Source organism: Gambusia affinis, linkage group LG18, assembly GCF_019740435.1.
Source record: "Gambusia affinis linkage group LG18, SWU_Gaff_1.0, whole genome shotgun sequence".
NCBI classification, from domain to species: Eukaryota; Metazoa; Chordata; class Actinopteri; order Cyprinodontiformes; family Poeciliidae; genus Gambusia; species Gambusia affinis.
The window spans coordinates 16,361,789-16,380,889 of NC_057885.1; the positions used below are offsets into that span (position 1 = coordinate 16,361,789).

The window sequence follows — 19,101 nt, forward strand, 5'->3', positions numbered from 1 at the left end:
GCTGAAAATAATTTAGCCGATTCTGCTTTGTGTGTAATTGGGCTGATGACATCAAAAAAAGGCACAGCAATCAGTATTTTAGAAATATTATATCACAGAAATTTGTTGACATATTTCAAAGCTTTTTAGTTGCATGTCTGATTATTCCTAAGAATTTATGAATGCTGCAAAGAATTTGCAGTGACCTGGGAAGTATTTTTTTTTTTTCTTACTACTTTACTCAAAAATGATGACAATGTTACAGGATGTATTGTAGGGCTACAACATGCTGTACTTTCTTTGCTCACTTAGTTTGGCAACCAAAGCAACAACTTGACAAGTTGCGCTTTCATCTTTTTGCAGGAAAGTGAAATTAGAGCATAATGTCAGCTTTTGATGTGATAACTTTGTCGCAGAGAATGTGCCACAACATGCCAAAGAGACTCTTGTCTTTTAACAATCCATCCATTTTTTCACAACCGTCATTCTCAGCACGACTCCATTTTCTTTTCTTTCTTTTTTTTTTGGCACGTTCGAATGCTGCAACAGTTTTATTTTTGAAACAAAAGACATTCCTAACTGACTGACTGACTGAAGTGCGTTCACTTCATCTCCAAAAAACCCGAGTGGGAAACAACAGTTGCCCTCCAACTCTAAACGCGAGGGAAGCGGAACGCATAAAAAGGCTTTTGTTTGGATCCTGGAATATCAAGGCATTGTTTCCTGCCTACGTGGTTTCAAAGAGGAACTTGCAGACTGTGGAGGCGCTGATGTTCGCTGATAAGCCTTCCCGATGTCCAATGAAATTCAGAAACTAATCCAGTTTGATCGCAGTGTTTGAAAACGCGCAAATTCCAAGACAGGGACTTATTGCTTGCTAACTCTGTGATTTATTTGCATGCTAAATGACACAGCTTTGCACTGAATACCAAATCCGCTGATGGCTGCAGAGGGCTTCAGTTCTTGAGGTGAAAACATCAGGGTGTGTTAGTGCTACTCCCAACAGCTTACTGGGTTAAAGAGAGCCATTTAAATTGTTTATGGCCGCTTCAGTGGATTATCTCACAATTACAAAGTTTAAAATTAAATCCACTCAAACTTTTCCTTGTTACATGGCAGCTCCCACTGCATATCAGTGTTTCTGTTTAGCAGCTCATAATTTACCATGTATCAGCTTTGCCTCTGTGGGTTGATTACAGAAGAGAGAATGATGCAAAAAAAAAAAAAAATCTAAATTCTTTTAAAATTTCAGCAGAAGTTCAGCTAATGCTGAAATTTTCCACGGAGTTATTATAACCTCCGCTCCCTATTCCCGTTTCACATTTCCGGGTTAATTCCCTGCACACTGCGGCATAATTATCTTATTTCACTCCATAGCATCCAGCTCTAAAGCAAGTCAGGAGATTTAGGGTAGAGCAGGTGAATATGCCGGATGGAAATTATGCCATGAGCTCCCTCCATTAAGCCAGCGTTAAATAGTATGACTAATAATCGCGCAGGAAGATTAGCATGTTCTCTGGAGTTTTTCTGTTCCCTAATACCAGCAGCAGCGTAGCCGAGCTCTTATGTAATGTCACGTCAGGATCTTTCTTGGAAGCGGATCAGTTAGGGGGGTGATAAATGTCCCTCCGGCACCGTGTGCGTCTTAACACAGTGTTATGGAGATTTATTGATTAACAGTTTGACTGGATGTAAAAAAAAAAATAAAAAAATTTGAAAATAAAAATTTACAAATAAAACAGCTCATTTTTCAGCACTCAACCAGAGCTTAACGTCAGGACGTTTTAGAGGGATATGTGATGAAAAGCTGAAAGCCGAGCCGGAAGTCCTGAATTTTGAATATCAATGGTGGATTATGGGTTTTTACATATGAAATCGGGGAGCATAAAACTATTTCTATTTATGGAGGGATCTCATTTGCATTTTCTGCCTGCTAAATCTTTGAAGCGAAATTACACAGAATTACAGTTTTTAAATGTTTTATGCCGCGTTAATGACCGACTTTATTTAAATCCATGATACTGTCAGTGCCATTTATTCTTTCAGCAAAATAATTCACGTCATTCTGTTTTTGACAGCGATGTGAACATATTTCAGTGGGATGAAAGATTAATCTAGGGTGACAGGTGAAGCTGGTACCATATTGTTCCAATGAAAAGATGTGTCATGAAAAATATTTCTAAAACCTGTAGTTCTCCAAATAATTTGAGCTCTAAAGAAAAATTGCATGGCTTTTGGTCCAGGCAAGACAAAAGGAGATTTTGTGGCATTTTTGGCAGCTATCTGTTTGAGTCAAACTCAGAAAACCTGACCAGTTGTGAGATTCTATGGTTCTTGGTTAGTTGACCTTGTCTTTTACATCAGATCGTTTCACTGAAACGAGACATAAAAAATTTTGGTTTCAGTTTAGCCACTGCCGAGACATTTGAGTTTCCCAGCAAAATCTAAAGCAAGAGTTTTCATGTTACTCCAACAAAACGCTCAGTCACAGCTCAGTGCCCAAATGACCTGAAATTTAACAGTACCCCAGCTAAAAGGCCTAACACGGTAAAACCCCAACTCTGTGCAGCTCTAGGCATTTCCTGCACCTGCTTACAACAGCCATCCTGTCCATCAGAGCGAGACAGAGCCTCCTTTGAGATTCCTCCACCTAGATTCATTGCATTAGAGCTAAACTGTCGAGTGGCAGGACGGGAAAGAACCGCCCTCCCCCGTTATGCCTGAGAGACGATAATGATGATCTTTTAAGGAAAGAAGTGAAAAGATGCACAACAAGTCAAGAAGCCATCCACTTGCTAATTAGTAACCCCTTCATTTTTCCTAACAAGCAGAACTAATTACAGGAGCTGCCATCAGGCTGATTTCCCACAAGGCGATCCTTTCCAGGACAAATGCTTCCTTGTACTCAGCCAATCAGCCTCACAATTTGAAGGAATTAAGAGTGTAAAAAAGAAACAAGAAAAAAAAACTGCTGTGTCACTTTTGCAGGTAAATGAAGTCTTGCAGCATTGGTTTTATTAAAAAACTGACTGTTTTGTGCAGCAATCAAATGCACCTTTTAGTACAAGAATAACTGTATGTTTTAAGATTAGAGTTACAAACTTCCAGGATTTAGTAAACACTGAAAATCATGGAACTATCTGGTACAGTTATGTTTACCCTTCACACGTTAACTAAGGAAGCCTTCAGTAAATTTCATCCTGATACCAAAGTGTGTAAAAATCTGATTTCTTATTTAATGCATTAAATCACCTTGGGAATGCATTGGGGCAGAATCCTTATTTTAACACTGTTAAGCCTGATAAAAAATTATAGCAGGTATATTATTACAATTCAGACATTTAAAAAAGTGGTAAGTACAGCACAAAAAGACAAGTTTTGTCTTTGATAAAATGACAGATCTTTTCCTAATCTGCTAAATCTTTTCACAAACATTTTTTTAAACGTTTTATAATTTAGTCTGCGATAGCCATGTGTGTGCTCTTTAACCTCCTGCTGTGAAACAGCTGGGCAGCGTTGTTTTTAGTAAATGTTATTCAAACAGCAATAAATAGGGGATTTGTCAAGGCTATTTTTAACTGGGGATTACTGCACTTTTGCTGCTGTGGTACAAAAAAACATATCAAAGGGACGCTGTATTCCGGGAGACATGAAAATAAAGGAAGTTGGTTGTTTACCTGGACAATCTGATATTTTGTAATATTTAAATCAATCACACACATCAGGGCCATAAGGAATTTATTTAAGTTGTACCCTTTGCATTATTCAAAACTAAGAGTCTTGAAAGAAGCAAAACACCTCACGCCTCAACAACAGCCGTCAACACAGCTGACCCTGATTCAAAGCCCACCTCCAACCCATTTACTGCACGGCTTCCTCTTCTCTCTTTGTCTTTCTTTCAATCTTGCTACTAATTAACAAAAGCAACTTTTATTCATAAAATCTTTAGGAAAGCTTTAGTTTTGGATCTCTCGAATCAGCATCCACAACAACGGTGACCACCGGATTCCATTGAACTCATCTCTAATCTTGGGACTTCTGGGCAACAAGTAGTAGTACATAGAGGACCTAGAGCTGCAAGTATGCAGAGGAAGCTCACTGCCTGCATTTCCCTTTGCCTGTGGTCATTTAATACAGATAATAATACGCTGATAGAGCCCTTTCCAGGTCACCTTGGTGGGGTTGGGAGATGGGTTTGAGCTGATAGAAGCCTCCTGCAACTGCGATCGACATAACGAGTGAACTATCAATGTAAAAGATGAAAGAGAGGCCGATTGACAGAGGCCTCACTGGAGACTTAATTGCACTCACTTTGATTTTAAGAGTTGATGTCTCTTGGAGTTGATTTAACATTCCTATCAATGGTCTGCCTGGTGTTAGGTCTGTCTGTGTCAGGGAGATCTGCGCACGGCAGCACTTTGACTGCAGCATTACCTTGAATTTCAAAAATTACGGGTATTACGTGAAGCGCCACTCTGGCGGCTGATGTAACGTTCAGCTGCTGCAGATTAGAGAGGCCGATGATGACGACGAGGGTCAAAAATCCCCCCTCCTGAGAGGAAGCGGTTTAAGCCTGTCAGGCCCACCAGTCGTCAGCCAAGTCTGGCCATATGGACATTTTCCGTCATGCCATGCCTGGGCGTGTTGCTCTGGGAGACAGGGATCTCGATGTCCTTCACGTGATGTTTTTACAGTGCCGTTACATTATCCTAATTCAACTCCACTTTCCAAAATAGCTTCTGATCAATGAGGCTTTCCGTTTCCTGCAAGCATCGACGTTTCACCTTCAGACTCTCTAATTTCACATAAGCACAACTTATCTGCTTAGGCCTGCGTTACTAAAGCTGAGAATCTACATACCTTTCACAAAGGTGAAAGGTATGTAACCCCAAAACCCCTGTAAAAGTTAACAATCTCTAATTTTTTACTCTGATAAATAGCTTATTTAGAGGTTCAACCGTGTAGAAATGAATGTTCGATAAAAATTGCCTTAAAAGGCCGATCTGCTGTGATCACAGAATAAATAGAAGAATAAATATTTATTCATACTTTAAATTTATCTACATTCTAAGTTAACAACTTTATTTCACAACACTTAGTACCCAAATAAGGTCAAGGCAAAAAATGATTTTCAGAAAAATCTTCATTGTTAATTGCATACAGCTTGTTAATTAAGTAATCACACCCATGGCCTAATCATTTGTGGAATCATAATGGGCAGTATTTGACCTCAAATCTTCTTCGGTATCTCCATTCAACAAGCCTGACCCAACAGGGTTTGCTGCCTCCTTTCCCCTTCCAAAAGATTCAGCGAACAGTTAAATCCAAAAACCACTAAACTGCATATATGCAGGGGTCCAGTGTACTCAGCCCAAACTTTCTAGCCCAGGTCTCAACCTCTCCTGCTGTTTTCAAGCTCTGTTCCCTTATTATATTTCCAGGATGTTCAATGCTGCAGATTATTTTGGTCTTGTTTTTTTTTTTTTTCTTTTGCCACAATACAGTCTCATAGATCTGCAAACTGTTCAATTCTCTTCATTTCTTGGCTTTCATTCAAATATGCACTGTCAATTGTATTCCATTACAATCCATTAAATTTACCGCAGGTCAGCTCCAGCAAAGCCGGAGGAGGCTCTTCATAGGTCTCAATATTGATGCACTTATTTTGTTAAAATGCTTACATTTACTTTCTGAAAACAGATTTTCACTCTATTAACTATTTATGTAGATCTTTCTTATTTCTTTGTAAGTCAGAACAATAGGAACTGAAAGAAAATTATAACTCATCATTGATTTTGTAAACTCCTGAACAAAGAAAAAACGTGGTCTACAGTTGAACTATATGTAGAGAAACATGTCTTGTGATAATGGAAACAAGGTAGGTGGTTTAAAAAGTCTTAAAAGATTAAGGACTGACTGAACATAAAAGAGCTGCAAGAATGGCACGACTCATGTTTAAAGAAAGCAGAAAGGTGCTGTCCATGGTGCTGCAAAAATACTTGCACAATTAATTTGAAAAACTAAGATCTGTAGCAGCTGGAAACTTTTCCCTAAGTCTGTTTTTTTTTTTGGTTCCAAATGTGTTGTTTATGATTACCTATATGAAAAAATACACTCATAAGTATAGGAAAAGGTGGTTCCTGGCATTGGATTTACTTCAGTAGACCCCATCTATCCTCTGTCTCCTCCAAATGGCCAAAGAGGTGTTTTCAAACTGTCACTGTAAGTGGGGAAATTGATCAGAAAGGAAAGGGAGGGAGAATAGTGGGAGTTACGGGAAGACCGCTTGAGCCTAAGATGCTTTGATTGATCCAGTTTACTTTTGGGAGATGTTCAGTCTAAGGGAGTCTGGAGAGTAATGAGCAACAGAAAAGTCAAAACTGCTGTGCTCACATCTATGCAGAGACCTTCTTTTATCAAATAAAATAAATAGACCATGTCCTATGCTGACAGGATGAGACTCAGATTATGGTTTTGTTGGTGTGGTCCAGGCACAAATACTTATACTACTTTGGCCTTAGTCTGCCAGAGGACGTTCTGACTGACTTACTGAGTATCGCTCACTCTGCTATTTTCTTTTTTTTATGATCTACTTATGCATATTTTTAAATTAAAAGTAGATATGGCCAAATGTCTCTGTATAAATCGCCGTCTACGTCCAAGAAAGAGTCTTTACTGCCATAGGTCAATATTTCCAGCAGCATATGCGTACTCTGTGTCGCGCAGTGAACTGCTCAGTGTGAAACGGTACCGAAACAGTGCTTTGTGTGCAGCACCGAGCTGACACCTGTCTATGCGTCACAGAGAGTGGCAGTCACGCTGCAAGTCCTGGCGACTGGTCGCACAGAGCACATCACTTGTGTCACAAAACATGTTGGAGAGTCTTGGGATAAATCAATTCAGATTTTTGGACTAATTTGTCTTGATGTCAACTGTAGGAAAGGCAGAAGTAGGGGACGTTCTTCATCCCTTATCTGGTTTAATGGCTTTGTCTTTCCATTAGATTTTTCAAAGCTAAAAGGCAAATTACCTCTTCCTCCTCAATTGCGGATGCATTGGCTGAAATTGTGGGAAATGGAAAAATTTATCCAGAGAAACATAGGAAATCAGTACTATGAAACTAGGAAATCTCAGTTCACAGAATGTGTGTATGCCTGAGTATGTGAGGGTCTTCACTGTGGATTGGGGCTGAGGTGTCCAAGGCTTTATTCCATCATTTTCAATATTAACTCTCCAACAACATAGCAAAAAAAAAAAAAAAAAAACTCTGGAAAAATTTATTCTCTTGACTGTTGCATTTACATGAGGAGCCACAGCTGGAGCGGATGATTAAACTTGTACTGCTGGTTTCCATGGTGAGATCACAGCCACAGAGTTGATATATATATATACACATATATATGTATATATATACGTATATATATATTTTTTTATGAACTGCAAGGTATTGTTGAGTGTAACACAATAAAACAGTTTTTGGGACATGTGAAGTTCTTCACCTTGTTCAGATTGCTTTTGGCATTCATTCTCCTACTAAAACAATCATTCAGATCCTTCAGCCTATAAATATGGGACAGGGCACTTATGAAAGCGCCCTGTCCCATAGACTTCAGTAGCTTGTCATGTCCCTTTGTCCAGAAACATAACATGTCTGCCAAGATCTATCTTAATTTCTCTACATAGAGTTCAATTATAGACATTGTTCAGGAGTTTCCTAGCCATCCTCAAGCGTCAGTTGGCCTTTTATCCTTGCTTTATGCCATTAGTAGCACTTTTTCATACATTCTTTTAACTGGAAATCTGGTAACACTTGATCCAGTAGTTTTGCTCATGAAGCTTAATCATAAAATGTTCCAACACAGAAACTGTGAACTTTGGTTTTGTAGTGAAATTCATAATATAAATGTCAACAGATGCCCTTCAAAATCCAGCCAGGAAGCAATTAAACAGTAAAGGCTTTGTAATAAACAGCTGGCGCTGGAGTAATAACCTGTGTTAATGCAGAGGTGGTTGTTTGCCATATCTGGTTTAATGTGGATTCTTGCAGCCGTTTTTTCCTCCACAGAGACAGGATCTGAGGTGGAGCTTCATAATGTTTGTTTTAGTGTCTGTTCACAAGATTGCACGATTACTGACACAAAAAATACAAATGTAAATTCTGAGTTAATGGTGTAGAGACAGAAAGAATGATGACTTGTAGGTCAGATGATGGCATTAAGAAGTATTGTTGTGGTGCTAGTTTTGTCTTTTGAGTTTAAGATCGGATGCTTCTCAACAAATAAAAACATTCAATTAATAGTAAGCCATTCAAAATGTCAAACTACCCTTCTGTGTTCACAGTAGAGCGCTTTTTGTTGCTGCTTTGGCAGCAGACAAAAACGTTGCCGACACATTTAGACTAAGGTCATGTCTACAACTTTCTTTTATAAGGAATGAAACCTTCTGTGAAAATCCATTCAGCCCACTGCAGGACAATTGCATTACTACAAAAAAATACAGTACTTATAGTACTTTTAATAGTTTAATCACTCTCCGTCGTGCATACTGGTAAAAGAAATGTAGGTTGAAATATTCAGTTTATTCATTTATGTTTACAAAAATCCCTCTTTATGTAATTAAATTTGAGTATTTCAGCAGTTTAGAAGAAATTAGCTTGACAAGTGCTTTTATCATCCATTCAATTTCCCCAAAAGGGTCATAAAAACAGATGTAGCTTGTGTTTTCCATAAAGCTAGCAGAGCCCATCTGGACTTTATTGAAAATTAGCCAGTCATCCACCATAATGGACAATAATCCCCTGAACATGACTCACACGACCACAATAAAGAGCTAAAAATGGAGCTCATGCAGCGCGCTGTTATAGTGCTGTGCTGTTACTTATTTTCTTATAATGGACAAAAAAGAAGAATGATGCAAACAGAAGCGTGAACGTCTGATTTTAGATGGTGAATGTGACGCGTCATCGAGATGCACAACACCAGCTCCCAACTGGACAAATCCTCAGGGGAGGAAACATAAACAGTCTCCTTCCTGTCTGCACGCAGGACCTGCTTTGTAACCAATCTTTAAAGCACATCCTGATGGAAGATCTTGCCTCTGTAATGCTATTTATAGCTTGGTAATGCATCAGAGGTTGCACCTTCCATCTCGGCAGAACCAACATCTGCCTCTGTGTATGTCGGCTTATCTATCCAACACTGACAGCAGCAGGCTTCACTTTCTTCCCCGGACATCAGCATCCAGAAACTATTCATTTTCACCAGGCATCTTTTTATAGTGCCTAAAATGTTAATGTGGTGCCGTGAAGAATTATTCATCCCCCTTGAACTTCAAAATTTATCATGTTGCTGCCACACTCAAGCTTCGAAACACTGGATGGAGAGCATCTCTAAGAAACAATTTTCAAGTCTTGCCACGGGTTCTCAAACACATTCACTTTTTTTAATTACACTATTTTATTGTGGTTGTGGATCAAGTGGAAGATGAATCTCTGTTTTGTTCTAGAGGTTTTCTTCCAAGATTTTCCTGTATTACCCTTCATCCATATTCCCATTAACTCTTAAGCGCTTCGCTATCTCTATGGAAGTACAGCAACCCTACAGCGTGATGCTGTCACAACTATGTTTCACACTGAACATGGTGCTCCTGAACACAGCATTTTGTGTGGGCCCTTTCCTTTACTAGCTGTATAACAAACAAGACCTCTTGTAACTTTGTTTTAGCGGTTTTTTTCTTTTTGGCATTTTTGTAAAAGTCAGACCAGTCTGCAGTGTTGGTCTTCATGATGCTGTTTGCTCACTAATGTTCTCTAACAAATCTCTGAAGCCTTAACTAAAAACTTATACACAAATTATCAGAGTAAACAGGGATGAATGAATATGCTTGTGTGCCATTTTTAAAAATTTGTTTAATTTTCCTTCCACCTCACATTTGTGCACTATTCTGCGTTGATCTTTGTCATAAAATCCCAGTAAAGTATACTAAAGTTTGTGGCTATGACATGAAAAAATTTGGAAATTTTCCATTAGGTATAAGCAGCTAGTTTTTGTTTAGAGGTTTATTAGGTTATCACCAGAGTTGTTAGGACTTATGGAGTACAAATATAATCATAATGTTTAGATGTTGCTCCATTGTCCTCCATAAAACCATCATACGCAAAGTGCCGGCTAATCTGATCTGTCTGAACGAGCAATTTCAAAAGCAGGCGAACGATCCATCAGCCGAACAATGAGAGAGGCCACAAAATAACAAGATAAGCCTGGGATAGCCACAGAGAGGGTGGGGGAGATGAGGTCCTAGAGGTGCAGATGGAGAGGTACAGCATACACAAACTACAAAGGAATGAAACCTCAACGAAGCTTCATAAAAATACCTTTTTACATAGGAAAAGGCAACAGTAGATTTTAAATTGGTTCTGATCTAAATGGTGGAAAATGGAAACCTTTAACTGGCCACACATATTCTTGGCCCGTGCTATGATCTCCAGTGTTTGAGGTTCCACATTGAGTCTGTTTTTCTGCTGTGACCTTGAGAGGTCTATGCATGGAGAATTTTTAGGAGTGACTGACTGAGACATGTTTTCATGCAATAGCTGGCCTCCTTTTACTCTCTAGTACAGAAATGATAAACTAAGCCCTTTGAGTTCAGAGACGATGCGGAAACGATTGGATTCTGTCCGGTTACATCACGGACCACCCGAGCAATGTAAGGAGCTTAACTGTGACAGAACGTGCAACAATTAAGAAGCAGGAGACAGAACACTGAAACCCTCCCTGACCTATAGCCATCTGCAGATGGGACAAAAAGGATGTGTGCGTTTTGACTGACTTGTGGCTATGACAATGGCATAGAATGCAGAGCATGAACAAGACAATCCAAGCAAACAAATTATAGTCTCAATGAAGTCTTGATCTATTTCCAGGTTTACAAAATCCATAACTGTTGCAGTTATAGCTTATCAGCTGCACTGCACAGCAACACTTCAAGACACAGCTTATTTTTCAAACTCAGCTATCAGTTATCTTTATCTGGCTTCCAAGTTAATTTAAAGCATTCATAATAGAAAGCTACTGACATCAAAAGGAAATAAACTTAGTGGCACAGAGATGACAGCATATGATCTGTGCAGCAGTGTAGCTCAACAGGTTGAGACAGTATACAGTGGACTGGGTTATGGACCACAATTGCTCACAAATACTGGAAATCAGTGAATATGGGGGAAAACCCATCTAAAAGTACTTATAAGTGTCTATTTTATTAGTTCAATTCCCAAATACACCCTGATATAAATTATTATTCACAGTGAAAACCGTCTTGGCACTATAGCACAAGCTAACATCTGCAGTCTTCCTTATCTTTATTCTTGGGGGTACAGCCAATCAGCAGTAAAAAACACAAATGGCAATCCTGGATTCTCTCCTTTCCAAATGCTAGCCAATAGTGTGTGAAATAGCTTTGCACCTAGTTTTCAGCTTTCCAGCTATATTTTCTTTCTAATAATTTACTTTGCTCATCAAAAACTCCTCTAAATTGGCAAATTTTCTAGAAATAATTTGGAATTGCTCTCCACAAACAAATCACATACTGAACAGTTAAAACATGTTTAAATTTTTAACACTACTAACTATCTGAAAAGCCATTTTAGACATTATTAGTTTGCTCAATTGTTTTATTATTTAAACTGCTGCAGGTAAAATCACTGAATAAGTATCTTACACAAAATGTATAAATGGTACTTGTAAGTTATTATTCTAAATAAATCATGAAGCCCTGCTAAACTCCTAATATTATCTGGTTGTCTTAACAAGTCTTTCTTCAAGAGGCTTTTGGAAGCTCCAGTTTTCAAGCTCTGCTTAATTCAATTAAAATTCATTTTATTTTATTTCTCTGATTAAAAATAAATATTTGTATTGGTTCTTTGGTGTGTTTTTTATCTGCCTCTAGTAGTTTAGTTTTTTAAATTGTTTTTTTTTAGATTTCATCCTAAAGGACTTGCAAATGAAATATCTACGACAGATCAGCAATTTGCTGCTGAATAGCCAAGATGAAAATTAACATATAAAATAGAAAATATGAAGAAATGTAAGCAAATTACATTTACTCAGGTTTTCTTTCTTTTGATCTTTGCAATAAAAACAGTAGTGAAAGCACAGTTCATTTTCCACCTCCATCTGACTGAGTCATTGACTGGTAGCTATGGATTGCACTACATTGCAAGTTTATTTTTGCAGCTAAGATTAACCTAATGGAGAGAGAGTGAAACAATCCATATACACTTTGTTGTTGCTGATGTTATGAAGCATATAGCTGTATTAACTGGATTTCTGTTGGTGTCTTTTGATGAGGCAAAACAATAGACTGAATGTTACTACTGCTGCTGCTGCAGGTAACTCAGACATGATGGGTCTGTAAGTCCTTTACTGAATGTTATACATCAGTCGTTAGGTAAAAAAGAGAGAAACGACATCACCTTCAAAGTTTAACAGTTTACCTGGAAAGAAGGGTCTCATTTTGTAAAAGGCAAAATGGAAACAATTTTATCTTTTTCAGTCTGACAAGGAAAAGAGAGAATTTTACACATCAAAAACTGCATGTCAGAAAAGTAAGCAGCACAAGTAGTTATGTAATGAGATTAAAGGCGGCAGTCGCGCAGTACAAAACCCAGCTAATGACTTACGACTGCAAAACATCCCACTGCTGTCCATGTGTATGACTGGATAATTTTTTAAATGGTACATATGCTTAGAATACATTTGGCAATTACCAAGAGGGCAACCTACAGACTCAGCAATAGCCTCACCAGTCGCAGAGAGAATACAATTATCATGATGCATTATAAAACCTCAGACAACAATGTACTTCAAAATCAACTGAGGCTTTATAATTTAATCATAATTTCAGGGAAAGGTTTATATACCCTCACAATAACCATTACTTTCATTTTTTTTGTATTAATGTTGAATGTTTAATCACTGTTTGAGAGTGAAATACATTTTCAATATGTTTTAAAAGGAAAATTTAGATTTATGGTGGATTGTTTCTAATCCACATAGGTTAAAATTATAAACCTATAATTTAAGATAAACAAACACCAACAATTTGAACCTCAACCAAATGCCTTTGTATTCATTAAAGTCTTCCAACAAAATTCTAGCTGGCTATTTGATTTGTCTTCTCGAATTTATTTAAAATGTTTGGTTTGCTGGCAAAATCTTAAGCATTGATGGCAAACTTTCAAAAGGAATAGGGTCAGGATAATTTGAAAAGCATTTCAAAACAAGTCTTGATGAGTGTTTGGTAACACGGTTTTCATGAAGTAGCCAGTTCTGTCTGAGATCCAATTGTTGGACCCAAACCGCCAGCGTCAGATGAAACATGATTGGGCAGAACGTTTGAGAACAACCCAGGAAACACTTATGCCCAATGTAACATCAAAACAGATTTAGAGTGTTCAAGGAAGATGTGTGTCCTTGCAAACCAGCGTTTTCCAACTAGCTGGAAATCTGCAGCTGATTTCTGACCCTCGGGGAATTAAAGACAGTCCACTACAAATTCAAACTCGTACACCCAATATTTTATATTAAAATTACTAAGGTCCATGTTGGATAATCAGTCCAGCCTAAAACAACAGATAGATTGAACACATAATTAGGAGACTAAAACTGGCATGCCAAGAACAATTAATTAAGAGTGAATTTAAAGTAATGTGAAATACCTAAAAGCATAACTCTGGTTCAGAAGAAGGAATCCTTCAGGCTTTTGTTTGAATTTTTATTTTAATACTCTAACATATCTTTGTCTTTACTGTCTTGTCCCACTCAGTCACGGTAGTACAAATTTACACACCCAGAAACACACTTACACCAGCTATCATCAATTAATTCTCAAAATAACACTTGTGCCCCCAAAGTGTCAAAGCTTGATTAAAACCAGTGCTTAAATAATTGTTTTCTAATAATATTTGTGTCATTGTGGTTTAATTGACATTCAAAGCAAGGACAGCATGTTTAAAGAGGTTAAATATAATGTATATCTGATTAAATAAAAAAATATATAAACTCTTGTTTTGCATTCAATTATATACTGAATAAGCAACGCTGAAACTTAAGGTCGTGTGTTTATTGAACAATATAAAGTGATAGTCACTTAAGAGTAGTCCTCAGATGCCTCATTTGCAAAAACGCCCAGCATGCATTGCATTTCAAGGTCATCTCTAACAGTCACTTTGTCTCTTTGTGTTTCAAATCAAAATAACAGGACATAAAGGTAAAACTGACAGAGCTGTGCACCATATGGTGCTATTGGCTTCCTTTTTCAAACATTGTGTAACCTGCTGTTTATATAAAAACGAAACAATCCGTCATGTACTTAGAATAAATCCCAATTTAATGACACTTCTGAAATACAACTTTCTGAAAATTTAATTTCCATCTCTTGTCACAAAGGAAAATCCGTGAGGATAATCTCCGCACCAGTATCAAATTGCACTGCGGTGTCTTTTGCCCTCGAGTGTCATTGAGGAGGTCCGTGTCAGCTGAAGTAACAGAACGATGCTATTTCTGACTGTCGGCGTCAAGATTTTTCTGACCTTCTTTTTCATCAAGCAAGGAGCAAAACGCAGAGCAGGAGTCGATTTTCACACACAAAATAAAGGTAAAATTCTCAGATACGACTGACCTCGTCAAACAAGCTTTGAAGAAAATCTTAAACTGAGGGGGTTAAAGTCAGCCCTCAGATTTTCTAAGGGATTTGTTTGTCAGACTGAGACAAAGTGTAGAGCTTAACCCAGAATTACACATTTCATTGTGTTTTATTAATCTCACAGTGGAACACTGTTTGTCAGCTCTTCACAGCAGTGTAGAGGCAATCATTGATGTGAAATGGTCTGTTTAGCTGTTGACAGCACTCCATTCTTGACGTTCTGGTGTTTTAAAAGTAATGAGGGAAGAGATCTGAGCAACAAACATGTTTTTCAGTGGCTCATACTGCCTGGTCTGGTAGAAGAGATCTGAGAGATGCGCTAAGATCTTCTAAACAGCTCACTTTGTTATTTATTTAACGAGAGCCTGTGTCAGACTAGTTACATAAAATGTTTAAAGGGGTCAGTTTGCTGGTTGGTACACTCATGGCATACTTACACATTGCTATAATTTTATAGCTCAACATCGGTTTATTTCAATTTGTAATTTAGTATTTTCACCAATAATGAAGATGAATAGTCATAAAAATATACAAATCTCAGATGAAGTTTAATTCAATTGCATGTCGTAAGCTCAGTAGGAAAAATGTCATGTCAGCAAACTACATACAATGATACAAAAAAATGAAGGGGTGAAATGACCCCAGTTTTTTAAATAAAAACTGTATTTTCAACTCACCTTGGGTTGTACCTCTACTTCCACCACTTGGTTCTTGTGTATGCAACCCTTGACAAAGCCCTCAACCGTGCTGTTGAACTTCATAAAGATCACATAGGCAGCGTAGGCGGAGAGCAGAGTGATACTTTCCCAGATGGTGATGATGTTATCCAAGAAGAAGATGATGAGCATGATCAGATCCAGGATGTAGAAAGACACGTCGCGGAAGAGCGGCCACCATGTCAGGTTGAGGATCTCCTTGGAGAAGATGGCGCACATCCCGATGACAAAGAGGATGTTAAAGACGGCCGAGCCTACAATGGTGCCGATGCCCACGTTGCTGTGAGAGATGAAGACTCCAATGATGGAGGTGAAGAGCTCTGGGGCCGAACCGCCAGCCGCCATGAAGGTGGCACCTGCCACGTCGTCTGAGATGGAGAGCTTCTCTGTGATTACCGTCAGTGCTGGAACAAAAAATTCGTCACACACGATGGCTAAGGCAATGAACATGTAGATCATGCCAAACATATGGAGGACCACTGCTCCTTGTCGCCTCTCCTCCAGGGTAAAAAGGTCTTGTGGGTACTCCCCCTGTGTCTCATTGTCATCTGCTGTGGACTTCATGGCTATGGGCATGTCGACTGACACATTTGGGTCCCCCTGATGTGGGGTGAAAAGTAGTGTCCTGTGTGGGGCTGACTGCTGAAGATCCACCTGGGGGAGCGATGGCTCGCTGAGCCCATCTGAACTCCGGCTCAAGGCACTGATGGAGACGGCACTTAAAGCCACCAGGCTGAAGACCAACCCCAAAACCCGAACAGGCCGGAGCTTTTTCCGCAAATATCTCCGTCCCAGCTGCTTGCAGCCTGCACCTTCTGCAGATCTTTTCTCCGAACAGTCCATGCTGGGCTGATCTGAAGCCATGATGGTGCAGCTCTCAGTGTCCTCGCTCTTAACAGGTGGTTAGGAACTTTGGGGAGTTAAGCATTGTATTTCCCAACAGATTCAAATAAGATGAGAAGGTTTTCGGTGCTGTCCGGGATCCAGTTTTCCAAAGGATGTCATCATATCAGCCTTCACTAGATAACATTGAAAGAATAGAAAAAGAATTACACAACTTAATAAGGAGGAAAGTCAATACCCCAAGCCAAATTCAAATGAAAAAGATAATCTTGGACTCTATCTAAACAAAGAGGAAATGTGACACAAAAGTTACAAGATTGCCTTTAATCAGGTCCAACATCATGACCACTGGCATTTATAGGAAATTAGACTACTTATATTTCAATTATTGCGCCTGTCAGAGGGTTGGCAATTCAGCTGAAATTAGAATTTCTTCAAATTGAGAAGTTTACACAAATGTCCTCTGTATTTTGAAACAATCGTTTCTAAATAGTACGACGGTTTGCTGAAATTTTGACCTGCTCCTGGTGATGTATTGCTAGGAAACAAAATGTCTCTACTTGCTAAAAAGTACATTGATTGGATGTTGATAATGCTTGAATTCAATTCACTGAACAAATGTGACACCTTCAGGAGGTTCAAAATTACCTTCCTGATTTCTTTTTTTTATTTTTCCAAGATGGTATGTAAGGATTATGTTTGAGGTGCTGCCTTAAAATACATCTACGGATGTGCTCAACGTACCAATCAGAATGGACGTCATAGTTTGGGCTTTCCCAAAAGATTTAAAGACATAGCAGTCGTAGTGTATGTAAACTTCTAAATTTGAAGAAAATAAGAAAAGTGATTTCCAGTATTTTGAAAAAAGAAAGAAAAACATTGGTTATTCAAACTGAAATTTATGAATTTTTTCATACAGCAAATGCAAAAATCTGGTCAGAGTGTCTTCAAAACTGCATCTTTTGTGAATTGTTACCAGTCTTCAGGAGTCAGTAACTCTCAAAAGTGGTCAGAGGAAAACACGAGGCTTAACCGCTGAGAGGGTCCTGGACAACCGAGGTTCTTTAAACCAACAGAGAAGCTACTGTAACTCAACTTGCTGAATCAGTTAATGCTGGATCTGATATAAAGGTTTCCATGTTCACAGTGCAATGCAGTTTGTTGCACTACTTAGGGTGCCAGCGCTCACCATAATGCAATGCCTGATCAGTATAAATACCTCTACTGATGTCTAAGCCCTTTTGTTGGTCTCATCAGATAGAACAACAATCATATGCAATAAATAAACATCTAAACTGAAAAGTAGCTGAAAGGTTCTTGCTGTTAATCTTTCTTTCAGTGTCCTTGTTTAGCACGACATTAAAATTGCATTTTTCCGGACTAAAACAGGATAAAGAGTGTCTGCTGAAACAGCTGGAAATCAGACAAACATAGAGGAGTTGTGAGTAAAGCAGAGGGGGAAATCAAAGCAAAGTAGTTAAAAAACATAAAAGCTGAGCTAAATATTACAAATCTAAATGTAAAGGAGTCAGAAAAAGGAGACTGATTTGAGAAACTACCTGAAATATTATCTCGTGGATAAGTCTGAACTGAAACTATTGCAAACAATAAGTGAGTTTATTTAATGCATATAATTATTGTTCGGTAAGACAAAGCGAAAAGGAGTTAAGACAACCAAGGTACAGGGATATTATAACAAAACTAAACAAGAATTGATACTGTTTAACCACAGGATGACCATTACCATCCTCATTGGAAGCCCAACTGATAGATTGCTCTTCAAAATCAGCCATTCACATTTACCAGTCGGTACAATAACTGCATAAGATGCAGAGAGGGAAACTTATCATGCATCAGCACAATCATGACTGAATTAACAGATCACGCAACAATTTAAGAACGAAAGGGTCATATTTGCTGCTATTACCAGGAAAACATATAGCCTACAATGAAATACAACGCCCGCGGTTCACAGACATGACTTGATTGCAGTCTGTAAGAAAAAAACAAAAAAAACAAAACAATAACGTGACGCTTCGCAGGTAAAGGAGGATAAACACCCGGCACACACGCGTCCTGCCCGCACTGTTTGACTTCTTAAGAGATGCTTGCTGCCTTCACGGCTGAACTCTTTCTTCTCCCCTCCCTCTCTCCACTCCCTGTCTGCCCTTGAGTTTCGCCCTTTGCGCTTAAACCACTAACCATCCTTTCCCCCAACTCCCCACCTCAACATAAAGAGCCCAACATTATCCGTGTCCCCTGTTTTTGGCGAGGCGCATGACGCGCACCCAGAGTCATGCCTTACCTTTGACACAGGCGAGAGAAAAACAGGCGCACGGCTCGGCTGCGCGTTGAGATTAGGAAATCCTCGCCGGTGCCCTTTTGCTCTCATTGAGCAAAAAAAAAAAAAAAAAATGTGACCACTCGCTGACGATAGAGGAGGAGCTCTGTAAACAAACACACACAGAGAGAGAGAGCTTCACAGCAGCGGGATCAGCAGCATCCTTCACGGTGATGAGCGCAGAGAAATCACCTCTAGTTGTTGAAAACGATGGATGGTGTTCTCGGCGTGGCCGACCACGTGATCTGCCGGGTTTATTAATAACAGGTTAATAGAAGCCAGGTAAGCGGCAGGCTGCGTCCCTCCTCTGTTTGGTTCACGCAGAGGAGGTTTTGGTGATGTTTCAGTTTAGAGGGAGGAGTTGCCGTGGTTACACAGCACAGGCAGCCCGTTCCTCTGATGACGGAACAGGTGGATGCGCTCCAGCTCAGCGCTCCGACTGCACGCCTTGGGTCATTTCAAGGTTACCTGCAAGCTGGGGCTCCATTTCTTAAAGCTAAACGCAGATTTATGAAGTTGATC

The 19,101-nt window shown here is 39.0% G+C and overlaps 1 protein-coding gene across 9 annotated transcripts in view; it reads right to left on the reverse strand.

Annotated features, from left to right (window-relative positions):
* LOC122820339 (sodium/potassium/calcium exchanger 2-like) overlaps window positions 1-18,942 on the reverse strand; it is a 55,752-nt gene extending 36,810 nt beyond the window's left edge. For 3 of the 9 annotated variants that reach the window (XM_044097682.1, XM_044097681.1, XM_044097677.1), the window contains exons 1-2: window positions 18,544-18,935; window positions 15,357-16,414 (exon numbers count right to left, since the gene is read on the reverse strand). In XM_044097682.1, coding sequence (XP_043953617.1) covers window positions 15,357-16,259 — 903 coding nt within the window. In that variant the 5' untranslated portion in view covers window positions 16,260-16,414; window positions 18,544-18,935. Of the gene's footprint in view, window positions 1-15,356; window positions 16,415-18,543 lie in introns of all 9 variants that reach the window. The other 6 variants (XM_044097678.1, XM_044097673.1, XM_044097675.1 and 3 more) reach the window with 4 other exon arrangements.
* Between the last annotated feature and the right edge of the window lie 159 nt (window positions 18,943-19,101).